We start from the raw sequence: 15,331 nt of genomic DNA, 5'->3' as shown, positions 1-15,331 counted from the left end.
TCTTAACAACTAGGCATAACTCCAGGAAGAAAGCAGGTAATACTTTGTAGGAAATGCACCATCTGTGAGCTAGCAGCACTCTGCTGTGCACAGCTAAAAGGGAACCCTGTTAAGAGTTTGCATCCTCTTGGGTGAACTATGAGCATAGTTAATGTTTTCCATCCTTGGTGTATTCTCTAACCTAATGAGGTTACAGGCAATGTTTGTTCCCTAGAGAATAAGCTGCATAGTAATATGAGTAATACTGCTGGCACTGCTCTGCAAACAATAAATATTTTAACACAAGAAAAATAAAGAGAGGAGATCAGATGTATCATACTGTATTCATTTGATTCAAATATATTAGAATTAACAAATAAATTGGCTTCCTCACATGGAGGAGAACAATAACAACAACTAGAACATGGTAAGTAAACATATTGAGAGGTACAAATGAATGTGGCTCTTGTGTATATAGCCAAAAGAGAGTAAATACAACACAAAATAAACTAATTACAGAAAAAGCACACTTCCACTGTCATTCAGAGAAAGGTATAGAGATTTGCCAATTCCTCCCACCCTCAGGTCAAATGTGTTTGATACAAAATATTTATAAAAATATGAACATGCAGAATCTGCCTTTAATATGACTCTTTTTGAGCTTGTGAGGTATTAGTCCTCTAATATGTTTTCTCTTGGTTTATGAGAAGCAGTTTTATTTATTTATAAATCATTATTGCTTATTTTTCCTTGTGCACGTTGTACTTTTAGCACAAGTCTTAACTACTCAGGTTTTCCACTGAAGGCAATTTACAGTCAACTGAAGTTGGCACTCAGATTAATTGCTACTTGGAAGTAACAGCTAAAGGAAGTTACATATAGACTGAAATAATGGTTCAACTGGCTCTTTTAGATTGGCACAGTATGAAAGAAAAATAGCAGCTATTGTTCATTTCTGCTATGGGTAACTTACTGTAGCCCCATATGTGACAGTCTATTTTGACATTCTCTTGTTCACTGTAACAAACAAAAGGTAACAACAATATACAGTCACATGGAGATTGCTATGGTGTAGCTCAATAAGTTTCAGAACTTTGCAATCATACATTTGATGATGCGGTAGGCTCCTCTAGTGGATTGCCTTCTGGTGGGCCTACAGACACCAACTCAGTAGCAGAGATGGACTGGCTGAGTTCCCTTAGCGAACTCTTAGTGGTGTCTAGACACGAGCGCTTCAAAATGTGGCGAATCTTCTTCCCTAGAAGCATGTAGAGGAGGGGGTTGACACAGCTGTTGAAAAAGGCTAAACTAGTGGCAAGAGGAAAGCCAGTTTTTAGTACATCATGTAAGTACAATGAGGAGTGCATTGACAGCTCCATCAAACTAAAGGTATGGAAGGGGGTCCAGCACAAAAAGAAGGCCAGAATGACTGCTGAGACTGTTTTGGAGAAACTAGATAGACGTACAGAGTCCTGAGACTGATTCACTTTGATTGCTAGAAGTATGCCAGTCACACTAATGGCACTGAGGGGCAGGAGGAATCCCACAGTGGTACGGACAGCCACTAAGATGATGTGTCGCAAAGCTCCTGTATGTCCAGCGCTAAAGTTGTTGAAGCACACCACCCTGTCATGTAAATGCATGATGTCACGGAATATGAGGGTAGGGCAGCTCAGGATAGCTGATACAGACCACAAACAGCCACATATGATCCAGGCTCGCCCCACAGTGCGCCACTTGTGAGACCAGCTAAGATAGACCAATGAGACATACCTGTCTATACTGATGATTGTGAGAAACAGAACGCTGGCATACATGTTCATCACAGACACAAACGAGTTTAGCTTACACATGACCAGCCCAAAGGACCAGTGGAAGTCTCGAAGGACGTAGTCAATGGAGAAGGGTAGAAAGAGCACAAACACAAAGTCTGCTATGGCCAGGTTCAGTAGCCATATACTGTTCACTGTCCTTTTACTTTTAAATGCAGTCACCCATATGACAATTCCATTTCCAATGAGACCAAGCACAAAGGAAATACTATATATGACCACTGATATGATGTGCATAACCTCCCTCTGAGTGTAGTCCTCTTTCAATTCTTCAATGTCTCCATAATCTATGTAATCATAGGTGTAATTTCTGTAGTCTTCCACAGAGTCTTCCATTGTTGCAACACTGTCAACTTTATAGGAGGAAGTCTGTGAGAAAGAAAGTAATGATAAGTTGCAGTTCCCTTCAAAATCTTTATGAAGAAAGGACTATATTATCCATATTAACATAATTGTGTTATGTATCATACAATGAAGATTCTTACCTGATACTGCTAACGGCCTTAAACCTGTTTTCCAGTGCCACGAATTACTCCAGTTCCTCCAGTCCTTAGAAAACTGTCACGGAATATGAGGGTAGGGCATATTATACATATTGTGAATTAGCTGGTTTGGTCCTTATCCTGAAAGCTAGTGTCATCAGTGTAGCTGGATCAACAAATATGAAGTGCCCACACCCCTAACACACACACACACACACACACACACACACACACACACACACACACACACACACACACACACACACACACACACACACACACACACACACACACGACAAGAGAAGACAAGACAAGACAAGACAGATGCAGAGGCACACTGTCACAAGCTTGTTCAATCATGACTTCACCCTGCTTCTCCTTTTGCGCTTAAATTGTCTCTAACATACTGTATAGGCCATGAACATTAACACAGACAACGTCTCCACAGTTATTCTAACGTTGTCCTTGAGGTTTTGGTCAGATACAGAGTCCTCCATGAACTGATATGAAACTATAAATAATCTTGTATAAACTGTTATTAAACAGTTAAAAATCATAACTGTCTAGCAAGTAATGTGCATAGACTAACCCCTCTGATAAAAGAAGAGAAATAAACCCTAACCCCTGATTTGTTGGGATTGGGAATGTTATGCATTTTCTGTGTTCTCCAACATCACAAACTGTCTCCAATACACATACCTTTCAGTAGCACCAGGCTTGTCCTGCCAATCCTCACTTTTCGGAGTTAGTGTCGGAATGCAACGAGAAGACCTCCAAAAGTGAAGCACAAGGTAAAGTTGCCAATACAAAACTAAAACTTGAAATATTTAGACATGTATTTAATTTATGTTTCATAAAAGTTTTAAACTAAATCCTCTGTAAAGATTCACCACTGGAGTACGTTCCGCTACGGCCATGCAAAGCCGTTACTGAAATAAATGGTGTGGGTTTGTTTGGTTTGTACGTGGGCGCGTCCACTGACGCGTCACATACGGCTTTAGGAAGGAGAAAAACAAGAGGTCTCTGGCAAATAATGCCTTGAGTTTGATTATACAGTTGTCAACAGCTACCTGTGAATACACACCTATTACGAGCCACGGCTGTCCAACTGGACTGAAAGATGTCCACTATAACCGTAGCACCAGGTTTATTGGGATCTTTTCGCTATGACTTTTACACGATTTTGGGCACTTTACTAAATAGGCCTACATAGGCTTATGTACAGAGCAAATAGAAAGGTTTCCAGAAAGCATGGCATTGGAATATATGTTTTTACCATTTCTGAGTAATTTTTTAGTATTGCTGATCAATTTGTGCAGATAGTTTTGATAGCAAGTACGCAAAGTTGTGAAGTGAAGTACTGTAACTCTCACTACTATACCAAAAGTGCTTTTGATTGGTCAACCAAGCTGAAAACGTTCAGTTTTAAACACCTAGTGATCATTCATGCGAAACAAACATCTCACTTTTTACCCTTCCTGCCTCATCAGATGACAAAACATCTCTTTATCTCTGCCCAGCGACCCATCCTACAGGAGGGTGATATAGAGACTGTATGTGTGTGTGTGTGTGTGTGTGTGTGTGTGTGTGTGTGTGTGTGTGTGTGTGTCTGTGTGTGTCTGTGTGTGTCTGTGTGTGTGTGTGGCACACCCATGGATGTGATGAACAGTCCTGCAGAGTTCTGCCAGGCACCAGCGAGTGGTCCTGCCAAACAGTCTTCCTGGAGGCTGTTCTGCCAGGGAGGGGCTTACTGGAAAGATGAATAGCAATAGCCGAAGGCAGCTAAATACAAAGCTCATGCCATCTCAAACACCCACATTTAAGGGTATTTGAAAGGAGAGGTTTCGTTCAGTCTATGTGCTGGCATCAGCAAACTCCCACTCACGCCACATTCTAATAGACACCCTGACCCATTTTAAAAGGTAAAGGTAAATACGATTCATATTGATCATTTCAATTGAATTAGACATCTATCAAAAGCTGTCCATGCATGATAAGGTAATTCATGATATGCCTATAGACCCTACATGGTATGAATAAAATGAAATTTGTATGTGATCGCATGAACAGAAAACACAGTAGTCATATGTGTGGAGCTTTTAAAGCAGATGTGCTCCTCAGTGTCAAAACCGTCACCTGCTTTAAAGCTCGTGCATGAGCCTGTGCTGAGCGCGTGCAAGGGAGGACTGTTGAATTGTGGCAAGTCTTGCGCGGCACTTGCGCGGATGCAGCACCAGGAGGAGCCTGCTCGTTGATTTCGAGTGGCTGGCCACCGCCTTCGATTCGCTCCCCGCCCGTTACCGCAGGACTCCTCTCTCCCCTACTGACTGGATACATGAAGAATTTCCCGTAAACGACATCTCCCCCGCAATAATGGGCCGCAAGCTATTCACTGCGTTGATGTGTTGATATAAAGATATTTCAAATATCAAATATGAATCATGCATTTGATATTTCTGGCAAATTTGCTCGTGAGCATCCTTGCGTCCTGGCTCCATCCATCCATAGCGTCAATTGGTATGTACTGCATATTCTAGGCAAGAGCTAAATACATTTCCATCATAATAGTATCAGTTACATTTAACAACTTGCATGTTGCTTTGTGTGACCAGATGACAGATATGTCTATATTCTGTCGATTATCCTTTTTTTTGTTTCCATTTGGGAAGGATGACTGTGTCCGGAGGACAATTTAATATGCTGAGTCCTTTAAGTGATGGTGAGATGGGGGCAGACAACAGCACCTCAGCATCTTTTGTTCATTGGTTATGAACAAGAGATGTATCTCATTCTAACAGTGCAGATCCTGTAACATGGTAATTCTACCAGAGGGATTATTGACCAGTTATTGTTACCTCAATTAAGACCAAATCTTTTGAAAGATTGAAACATATTATCTGGGTTGATATGATTGATAAAACAGACACTTTGACCTCACCTACTCCTTTATTATGTTAATCTCTAGGAAATTATCTCTAATGATTTGTAATGATGCTATTTCTAGTGGTAGAATAATATTCAATGAAACATTAAGTACCCAACCTGTCATATTCTGAATTATTGATTTATTATTCTTAGTTTTTTTAGTAAGTCAAATTTATTCCACTCATGGAATTTCACATTCACCCAAGTTTAGATCTGTTTGGTTTCATTGCAGCAGCATGCCATTTCTAATACGTCTAGATAGACTTAGGTAGACCTTGAAGCTTGAATGTCATAGTTTAAAGCCATAGTTACCTAATGGATTGAATAACAACAATATATGGTTAAGTCTCTCTAAACTATGTCCTGGAGAAATGATGAAGTCATATCTACTTCCTGCAGTAGATGCAGTTGTTTACATCATTGAATGCAGTGATTGACAGGACTCCATATGAAGAATGTGCAGAGTGTCATGCTTGTGTGATGGGGTCTTTCCTGCAGTTTCTCAAGGAGTAGAGAACGAGGCTGAGAGGGACGCAGTGTCATTATTGTTGGAGCGAGAGGCAACTGCAGCAGCAGCCACAGACAACACAACTCACCATGCAGCTGAGCATATGATCACCTACCCTTCTCGGCTCATCTACTATCTGAACGAGGACTCAGAGAGCACTTTCCATGACCTGGACACCCGGGCTAGGAACCAGGTCACAGAGGGCCAGGTAAGACAACATACATGACTGATGCACATGGAACCTTCCCCTCATTGCAGCCTCACAGTACAGTGGCATTATTCTGGTCAATGGATGTACACTTGTCCATTGCTGGCACACTGCAAACAGCTGAGTGGGTATACTTTGACTTTGGCCTTAGACACACGGGGGAGGGGAGGGGAGAGGAGGGGAGGGGAGGGGGGAGGTAGAAATAGTCAATCAATAAGAGCATCTGCGTTCTTTCCCCTCCCTCCTCTAATCCATGCTGTTTTGTGGGTGAGGCCCTGTCTTACTTGTCATATAGTGACAGGCGAGTAAAGTACCATACTTATAGAACCTCAGCTCCTTACAGTCATTACTGTTAATATTTCTCTCTATGTGCTCTCTCTTCCAATGTATCAACAATTCCAGTGGGAACACCATGATGGCAACTTAAACAGTGACCTGTGATAATGTTTTTCTCATAGGCGGTCCACCTTGCCCAAGCCAGCTTTCAGTTAGAGGCCTTTGGTTCCAGATTTGTATTGGACCTAACGTTAAACAAGTAAGTGCTTTTATGTATTTTATTCCTAATAAAGGGTTAGGGTTTCCTGAAAGCTTCGTAACAAGAATATCATCTTTCATCTATTGCTTATAATTAACTTAAGATGATCTTATTATTATGAGGCCTGTTGGAAACTCACCTCAGGCTATTCGCTTCAAATCTCATCCTGGGTATAGTTCCAGTAACAATGACCGATTTGGGTGTTGCCTAGATCCTGGTTGATCATGGTTCTCAGCAAAGAAGTTGTGTTCATATTCTCATATCAATCTAGGAGTGATTTTCTGAACATTTAGTCATTTGTATCCAGATCCAGTGTATGAAGCATCTCTCACAGCAGTTACCATTGTCAAGGTCATGGCCACAACAGACTCTCTGATATGAGGAGAGAGCGTTATGTTGGGTCATCTTTAAATCACAAGTGACAGCGTTCATGATTCCCTACAGTAGGTGTTGTAGGTGACTTTGCTCATTGTAAATGAGGTATATTACAGTATGTGTCAGGTCAGTGATTAATGCATCTCATCTTATAGATAATGGTTCCATGGTGAGTGAACAGGTCATCCTCTGAGAGACTGTTTGTCTCATCACTGGTAGATGATATCCATGATATCCATGATCAGTCTTCCCTGAGCTGTGACATCATGTGGCTCTCCACAGCACTGATATTTCAGTCAGCTCACATGTGTTGTGGGGATTTTGAAATGTTGATGATATCATCGTGAGGACAAATGAACACAATGTACTTTCAGAGCGTGGTACATGTATTGTCATGTTATGTGAATGTTGGAATGGGGGAGCACTTAAGAAAATGACCTGGGAATCCTGGCAGGTATGACCTTTGAGGTTAGCATGGCTTGGAGATCATGTGTTGGAGGGGATTAGTAATGGAGAGACTGGTCATGGTGATCCTTGCTTCCAGTGCAGATGGAGGGCTGTTCCAAAAGCCAGGGGGAAAGATGTTGGCACACTGCTGTTTGAAGCCATTGACCATGGGCTCATGGTGCCGTAATTACTGTCATTCCAAAGGGAGCAGAGATAGTGGTTGCTAATGGCAATGTTAATAAAGAGATTTTGCCTGGGTTAGCAGAACAGCACATAGTAACACACACACACACACACACACACACACACACAAACACACACACACACACACACACACACACACTCCGTATTCTAGAGAGTAACACATGTAGAGAAATGATGGGTCGCGGCCCTGTCACTGACCTGAGAACTTAACCATCTCCTGTCCACACTCAAACTACTGTTTTTGCCGTCACTCTCATCTTTAACAATCACACATTACAACCGCACACAACTGCTTCATGGTGAGAAGAGTTTTAATGTCAGTATACTTCACCGATCAGATCACAGAATTAAGAGTTAGGAGAAGCTTTGAATTGTGACCCTGTGCATGCTTTTGTGTCTGTGGGTTTGGGTAGCTTGAATTCTGCTCACTGTTGTAGCTGCGACAGTGCTGATCTAAATATAGATAGGTCTGCAACCTGCCAATGGGCACAACTACTGCTCACTGCTCTTCTTGCTGCACCTATGATGGCAGAACCTGGATAACACATTATCAGCTACAGTATATGGAGGAGACTACTGTAGTATTCTCAAATTGAGAATTGTGGCCTTCAGTTTACATGTCAAAACAAGCACAGTCGTCATTGTAAGAAGACTATATTTCATGCCATATCTGGAATCTGAGTTTATGATACAGTACATTAGTGTTTTAATGAGCATTGATTTCCTGTGAGTGTGTGACTGGGCTGCAGTGCAGTACAATACAGTATTTGTTGAGTTTTACTCTACCATCCTCAGAGCATCACTATTTGTTTCACACTATCGCTGATTATTTCCATGTGCCAGAGTTATGAACAGCAGTGGCAGCATTATGTGTCAGTGGGGGTTTTGGGGCTGTGTTTGGTCCGGCGCCAGGCCCAAGAACCTCCTGCAGTTTCTAGTCCTCACCCTCTCCTCTGCTTTACCACTGCATTGTGGCACTCAGTCTCCTGTGGACTCAAAGACCTCAGGGCAGGACTTCCTACTCTTTGCCCCCACACACAAACACTCTCATACACACTGACTGCACATTACACATTTCGACATGTATTTGCTCCTGCCTCCCTACTCCTCACATGTTGGTACACTCACTTCCCACTGCTCCAGCCCTCCACACTCCGCAATGCCGCACTCTCCCCTCTCCCCTCCACACACACACACACACACACACACACACACACACACACACACACACACACACACACACACTCTCTCTCTGCCTTTCTGTCTGACACACACAGGCACACTTCTTCTTTCTCTCCTCTCTCTCTCTCTCTCACTCCACACACACACACACACACACACACACACACACACACACACACACACACACACACACACACACACACACACACACACACACACACACACACACACACACACACACACACACACACAGTGCTGTGGTACACTCTCCTCTCCCTGCTTCATCCGTCAAGCTAAAAATAGCCCCTCACTCAGGAATCTCTCACAGACACTGCACTGGTGCTTTGACTCTCCTCTCTACTCCCAACTGTGCACAGCACACTTCCTGCATGCTCACTCGCTGAGCATCGCAAAAAAAAATGTCACACGAGTGTGTTTTCACAAAGAGAGCTCTTCCACCTTTTTGTTTTTTTTCTACTTTATGCAGCAAAGGTACTATATGTCATGGGGTAGGAGGGTGTTTTGATTAGATCTACAAGGTTACCCAGAAAAACGCTATTATGGCAGAAATGGCAGTCTCTTGAAGTCAGTGGTCAGCTAACAGATTGAGTGTGTGTAACGGTGTGGCTCGCTGAGTCAGACGGTGAGAACAGCCTGGAGGACAGCGGTGCTCAAGGTGAAGCCGCGGCCTCTCACAATCATTTATCACGTCAGGCTTCATTGACACCATTTTGAAAGGGGAGATGTCTGGCTGGTGAGGTTACTTGTGTCAATGCTTGTCATGTTTTGTTTTTTCTAATCAATGCTTTTGTTTTAGAAAATGATCTATTTGAGAAAAAAATCTGAAATAAATATTTTTCTTTGATGTTCTTGTTTTAGATATTCTTCAGAGGGTAGAGTACAATTGACTGTGGCTTGATAGCTGTAATAGAAACGTGTTTGTTCTCCATATGACAGCTATGTACCCTGGATCCCATTTTGTAGCTTCCCACATCTGTGGTGATTTACTTTTAAAGTCTTTGAGAGGATGCATATTGTTGTACCTTTCTGATAAATATATATATTTACTATATATATATATAGTATATCACACACATACACACACACACACACACACACACACACACACACACACACACACACACACACACACACACACCCCTTTTAATTTACCTTAAACCTTTGGGACATTGTGGGAGTAAACAATAAGGTGGTTTTTGAAGAGGTTTACCTAATGTTTGTGGTGATGTTTCAAATGTTGTCCTTTAGTTAAACAGGATGCAGACAACTAAAACACACTGTGAGTCAAGATCTGAGTCACAGCTCTAGGCCAGACCATAGAGTCCTGACAGCTAAGGCATGTGCCTTGGTCATCACATGAGAGAAACCACATGAAATAACCAACTTGCCTTTCTTCCTATTTTCCAGTGACTTGCTGTCTTCAGATTATGTTGAGATCCACTATGAAGAGGGCAAGCCTGTTCTATCGAAGGTAAAATCTCCAGTAGTCATTAGTACACTCTGTTTGGGTGCCTGTTAGTTTCTCCGTTGTTTTTTTTTTTTTGGTTGAGTCTAATTCGTTCCCTGTGGAAAGAAAATGGCCTACAGCTGGTACAGGACAGGTTGTTTTGTTTTGGTGTGTTGTTTAGGCGCAACCAAGAGCAAGTGGATAGTTAAAGCAATATGCACCAAAATACTTTAAGATGGGCGGTATTCCGTTCTGTCACTACGATAGGACCACCAGGGCTCTCAGACATTGAGTTAAACCATATGGCCATTCATCCATTTGCACAACATCGACTGCTATCTTTATTTTCATTGTTGTATCATAAGTGTACTTAATCAAATCAGTTGTGTCTGCTTGCATCATCGTCAGTATGTACGTATTTACTTTATCTGATCCGTTTGCAAAATCAAACTGGGGTGGGGAGAGAAAGGGCGTGAGGGGGAGGGAATAGAGAGATAGAGAGATGGGGTGAAGGGAAAGAGATAGATAGAGGGATGGGGGAGGGGGGCAAGAGAGAGAGAGGGAGAGAGAGAAAGGGAGAGGGGGAGGAGAGAGAGAGAGGGCGGAGTGAGGCGAAAGAGAGAAAGGGATGGGGGTGAGGTGCAAGAGAGAGAGAGAGAGAGAGAGAGAGAGAGAGGGGAGAAGAGGGAGAGAGGGAGAGTGCGAGCAAGTGAGGCAGAGAAAGAGAGAGAGAGAGAGAGAGAGAGAGAGAGAGAGAGGGAGGAAACCAGGTTAGAGACATGAGGACTTGGCGGCTGCTTCTGTGGCTCCAGCTGCTGCTGTTGCTGCTGAATCAGGAAGAGGGTTGGGCTGGGCACACTGAAGCTGGAGCTGACTCAGCAGGGCTCCACTCCCCTGCAGCCTCCTCCTCCCCCTCCTCCTCCTTCGGGTACCCAGGTCACATGACAGGGGAGAGACGGCACTCTGCAGTAGCAATGCAGCGTGGGATGGCTGTAGTGAAAGATAGTGTCCTCTGCTCACCCTGACTCTGACAGCTGAGTCACAGATGGAGCACGGCTAGTTATGTAGTAGTAGACTCTGAGGTCTGAGGAAGCACCATCATTTACTAGAGACCCACCAACACCCACACTGCAGAGAAATATGATGTATAAATGAGGTTTGTGTGTAATTCAAGCTGAATATGTCCCAGGCATTTACAGTCTCTCCAACAATAACTGAATAAACAGTAGAAAAGGATACAGTTGCGATAACAAGAAGGTGCTTTGATAACTTATGATTCATGTTCATGTACTGATTCAAATGGTACCGTTGTGATACAGTAGTACACTGGATATGAGTAATGGATGTGAGTAACGTTGCTGTGTGTGTGTGATATTTGCCCTCTGTTCGAGGTTGGCTGTGATGTTGTATAAGTGTTGTGTGCCTGTCTTCCCTCAGGGTGGGGAGCACTGTTACTACCATGGCCAGGTGAGGGGGAAGGATGACTCACATGTGGCCCTATCTACCTGCAACGGGCTGCAGTAAGTCAACAGAGGAGTTTTGAATAATCCGTGGCCGTGCTCAGAATATTTGTGGATATTCATCTGTTCTCTACAGCTCCTATTGACTCAGTATTGACTGGCTTCTCTCTCACTTTTCTCCTTGCTTCCTCTCTCTTTGCCTGAAAGCGGAATGTTTGATGATGGAGTCTATGTGTATCTAATTGAGCCTTTGCAACAGACTCACTCAATTGTAAGTTCTTTATTTCATTTTGGTGAAAAATCTTTTGCTACACTAATACCAGTGTAACACTGCTACAATCACTCCTACTGCTTCAACTGTTACTTAAGTCCTGTGCAAAAGTACATCTTATCTACTGTTGTTGGTTTGACCAAAGAATACAAGGATTATTGTTCTAAAAGAATGTCTATGATTTAGAGTAGTGAAGGACATGATAACACGGTATGTCTGGAAATGTGTTTGTCTCACTCATCACTATTGTGATTTCCCTATGTTAAACAAGCCAAGAGAGCATATCTCATTCAATGTCCAAAGTCAAGAGAATAGAATACAACACTATGTCTATGTGCAACAATGAATCTGAATTCTGAATCTGAATGTGAAACCTGGACTCATGAATTCACATGTCTCACTTGAAAAATGGTTCATGGTTTTTGGCTATGACCTTGTGAAAGCATGATGATATTTATTGCTATGCTATGCAGACTGGTCAATACACTCAGAGCCGGTCCCTATCCCACACCCATGTTAACATGCAACGGTTTCCCTGACACAGGATACAGCCGCACGGCCCCATTCACTCCGTAGAACACACACCCTTCAGTGGAACAATGAACCAGAAGAGGAGGGTAAGGATGTATGCCTCTATCTGCCATATTATCTAACCACCATCCATCCTTTCACATCAACACTCCCATGGTCTTTGCCCCTCTACCTCCCATTGCCTCTCTAGACCTCTCCTAGCCATGTCTGTTCATACGTAATCACAGGACATGCCAAGTGTCCCTCTCTCCATGTGTATCCTGCCCTAGAGCTTGGTGATTGCATGTTTGTAAGTGGTTGTGTGTTCCTACAGTGTTTCTGTGTTCCTGTGTCTCTCCACAGTGGATGAGGAGAAGCTGCTCTCAGAGCTAGATGACATGTCCTGGCTAAAGCGCAGGAAAAAGCGAGCTGTAAGTCTGTGATCTCACCAGTTCCCTAAAGGCCTGTCTTGTGCACTCCACCTAAGTTAACTCATCTGTGCTGGGTTACAGACATGCTGTCCCCCAACAAACAACTTTCAATAGGTCCTTAAAGTAACCTGAAGTCATTTTAGTCTCTCAAGCTTCAGCCATATCACAAGACAACTTAACATAACTTATAACTTAACACAACACAGTATTTACTATTTTACCCCTATTTTCTCTGCTTATTGAGAGAATAAGATTTTTTACTCACTCATTGTCTCTTGTTGTTGTTGTTGTTGTTGTTGATATAAGAATAACTCATCTAGTGGTCCATTGTTCTAGCACCATGGCCTACAGTGCGCACATATGCCCATGTCGGCATGGGTTAGAATCCGGCCCATGCCCTGCTGACATGCCCTCTCCTCCTTACTTTCCTGGCTCTCTTCACTGTCTCTATCCAATAAAATGAAAAATATAAGAGTGGGACTGCCTAAAATAACCTAAAAAAGAATAACTCATCTGTCTCTTTCAGATGCCTCGTAATGTATTTGAGGAGATGAAGTATTTGGAGATCATGATCGTCAGTGACCACAATATGGTAATCTATGTTCCTTTCACACAAACAACTTTCTGTGGGGGAAATAATTTCCGTAAGTCTGACTAGCACATACTCACCCATCCCAGGGGCTCCATAAACACTACCAGATAAACAACAGGAAACATGAGTAGGCTGTTCTGAATATTAATGGAAAGACTGGCTATTCTCCCTGTTTCAGCTACATTTTAGAACCACACAAGAGAAAGACCTCTCTACAGTCCATTTGCTGTGTTTCTCTCTTCCAGTAACTGATGCATAGTCAACAATGCCCACAAGAGGGTGCAGCACTGTTCAATAGGGTGTTAGTTGAGATCACCGATGCACATATTAGTCTTTCTTCTGTTGTTTGACGTATATTGGCTCAAACAAAACCATGCTCAATTGATACATTATGAAAAGAATGTTGGAGAAAATGAGGATCTTGGAGAAAATGTATATCTTTTGAATCATAATGTCTCTCATGTCTTTAACCTCTAAAGCATTTCTTTGTTATTTTGAATGCTCTGCAGTTCAAGCGGCACACGTCCAAACGGCTAACCAGGAACTTTGCCAAGTCAGTGGTGAACCTTGTGGATGCTGTGAGTAACCTCTCTGAAAGATTTCTAGTATCACCATTGTTGTATGTCTTTTCAAAATCTTTCGAAGTTTGTAATCCTTCACCCCCCCCCCCCCCCCCCCCCCCCACTGAAATACTCTGACTCCTCACTGCTAGGCTTTGTGATGAGATTGTATAAAATGCTGCATAGTGCAACTTTACATTTATTTAGACAAGCTTTGCAACATTGATGTTGGAGTGCCCCTGTAGGCAGATTGTGGAACTGAACACCTCCTCATGTGTCATATAAAGACCCCTCATGGCTCCATACTTGTGTTTGTGCTCTTCAGATGATGTCTTAGGATCACTATTGTGCTTGTGTTATCTCTGTTATAGTTGTGACGTGCAATAACAGTCCCTTGTCTCTCCCTGCTCCCAGTGTGCTGTGTCCCCCCTGTTTGTCACCTGACTATGCAGATGTTCATTCATGCCCAGTGTTCTTCTCCTGTCCCTGTGCTGTTGCCTCTCTCTTTCTCTCTCTCTCTCTCTCTCTCTCTCTTGCTCTCGCTCTCTCTCTTTCTCTCTCTCTCTCTCTCTCTCTCTCTCTCTCTCTCTCTCTCTCTTGCTCTCACTCTCTCTCTTTCTCTCTCTCTCTCTCTCTCTCTCTCTCTCTCTCTCTCTCTCTCTCTCTCTCTCTCTTGCTCTCACTCTCGCTCTCTCTCTCTCTCTCTCTCTCTCTCACTCTTTTCTGTGTCCTCCCGTTCCCCACATGCTCCAATGACAGATTTTTAAGGAGCACCTACACACACGCGTGGTTCTTGTAGCTGTGGAGATCTGGACAGACAAGGATCACATTCCCATTAGCGTGAAGCCGTTGGAGATGCTGAAAGACTTCTCCAAGTACCGACAGCAGAGCATCAAGCAGCATGCAGACGCTGTGCACCTCTTCTCGTAAGTGCACACTGTACTCTGTCCCTTCCGCCACTCCGCCAGGAGCTCTCACACTCAGAGCTTTTGGCTGTCCGGTCCAGTATGTTGTATCAGTTAGACCTCAGGATTTGAGTCGTCCATCTTTTCTATGGTATGGTTTTATAACTGCTACTCTCTGTCTGTATGATGTGGTCTTGCAGCAATGTGCCCTTCCACTACCGCCGGAGCAGTGTTGCGTACTTCGGGGGCATGTGCTCTGTGAGCCGCGGAGTAGGGGTCAACGAGGTTAGATTTGCTGACTAATGTCCAGTATCATGCTGTTTGATAATTGCAACCAGGTGGGTGACTGTTGATTTGTTCTACCTGCAGTACGGCACCACATGGACTATGGCTGCGTCACTCTCCCAGAGCCTGGCACAGAACCTTGGCATCCAGTGGGACCCAGCGTCTAAGAGAA

General features: G+C 43.2%; 2 protein-coding genes across 2 annotated transcripts in view; one reads left to right on the top strand and one right to left on the bottom strand.

Moving 5' to 3' along the window:
* Positions 1-304: 304 nt before the first annotated feature.
* On the bottom strand, positions 305-3,020 carry cmklr2 (chemerin chemokine-like receptor 2). Its single transcript, XM_083681363.1, has 3 exons — positions 2,993-3,020; positions 2,297-2,369; positions 305-2,180 (listed from the first exon to the last, which is right to left on the bottom strand). The coding sequence occupies exon 3, from the start codon at positions 2,145-2,147 to the stop codon at positions 1,080-1,082; it is 1,068 nt and encodes a 355-aa protein (XP_083537489.1). The 5' UTR covers positions 2,148-2,180; positions 2,297-2,369; positions 2,993-3,020; the 3' UTR covers positions 305-1,079.
* Positions 3,021-4,734: 1,714 nt separating this feature from the next.
* Positions 4,735-15,331, top strand: part of adam23b (ADAM metallopeptidase domain 23b) — a gene marked incomplete at its 5' end in the record, with an annotated part of 18,150 nt that continues 7,553 nt past the window's right edge. Inside the window, 13 exons of the mRNA XM_083682521.1 lie at positions 4,735-4,810; positions 5,717-5,934; positions 6,393-6,469; positions 10,106-10,169; positions 11,583-11,665; positions 11,813-11,876; positions 12,421-12,493; positions 12,750-12,817; positions 13,344-13,409; positions 13,919-13,987; positions 14,729-14,895; positions 15,075-15,159; positions 15,244-15,331. Coding sequence (XP_083538647.1) covers positions 4,735-4,810; positions 5,717-5,934; positions 6,393-6,469; positions 10,106-10,169; positions 11,583-11,665; positions 11,813-11,876; positions 12,421-12,493; positions 12,750-12,817; positions 13,344-13,409; positions 13,919-13,987; positions 14,729-14,895; positions 15,075-15,159; positions 15,244-15,331 — 1,198 coding nt within the window. The remainder of the gene's footprint in view (positions 4,811-5,716; positions 5,935-6,392; positions 6,470-10,105; positions 10,170-11,582; positions 11,666-11,812; positions 11,877-12,420; positions 12,494-12,749; positions 12,818-13,343; positions 13,410-13,918; positions 13,988-14,728; positions 14,896-15,074; positions 15,160-15,243) is intronic.

Source organism: Argentina silus, assembly GCF_951799395.1.
Source record: "Argentina silus genome assembly, chromosome: 12".
In the NCBI taxonomy this organism is placed as follows: Eukaryota; Metazoa; Chordata; class Actinopteri; order Argentiniformes; family Argentinidae; genus Argentina; species Argentina silus.
This window is presented reverse-complemented; position numbering and strand designations above follow the sequence as displayed.

Excerpts from the sequence above, each read along its gene's own strand:
- cmklr2 (XM_083681363.1), bottom strand. The coding sequence starts at position 2,147 with ATGGAAGACTCTGTGGAAGACTACAGAAATTACACCTATGATTACATA.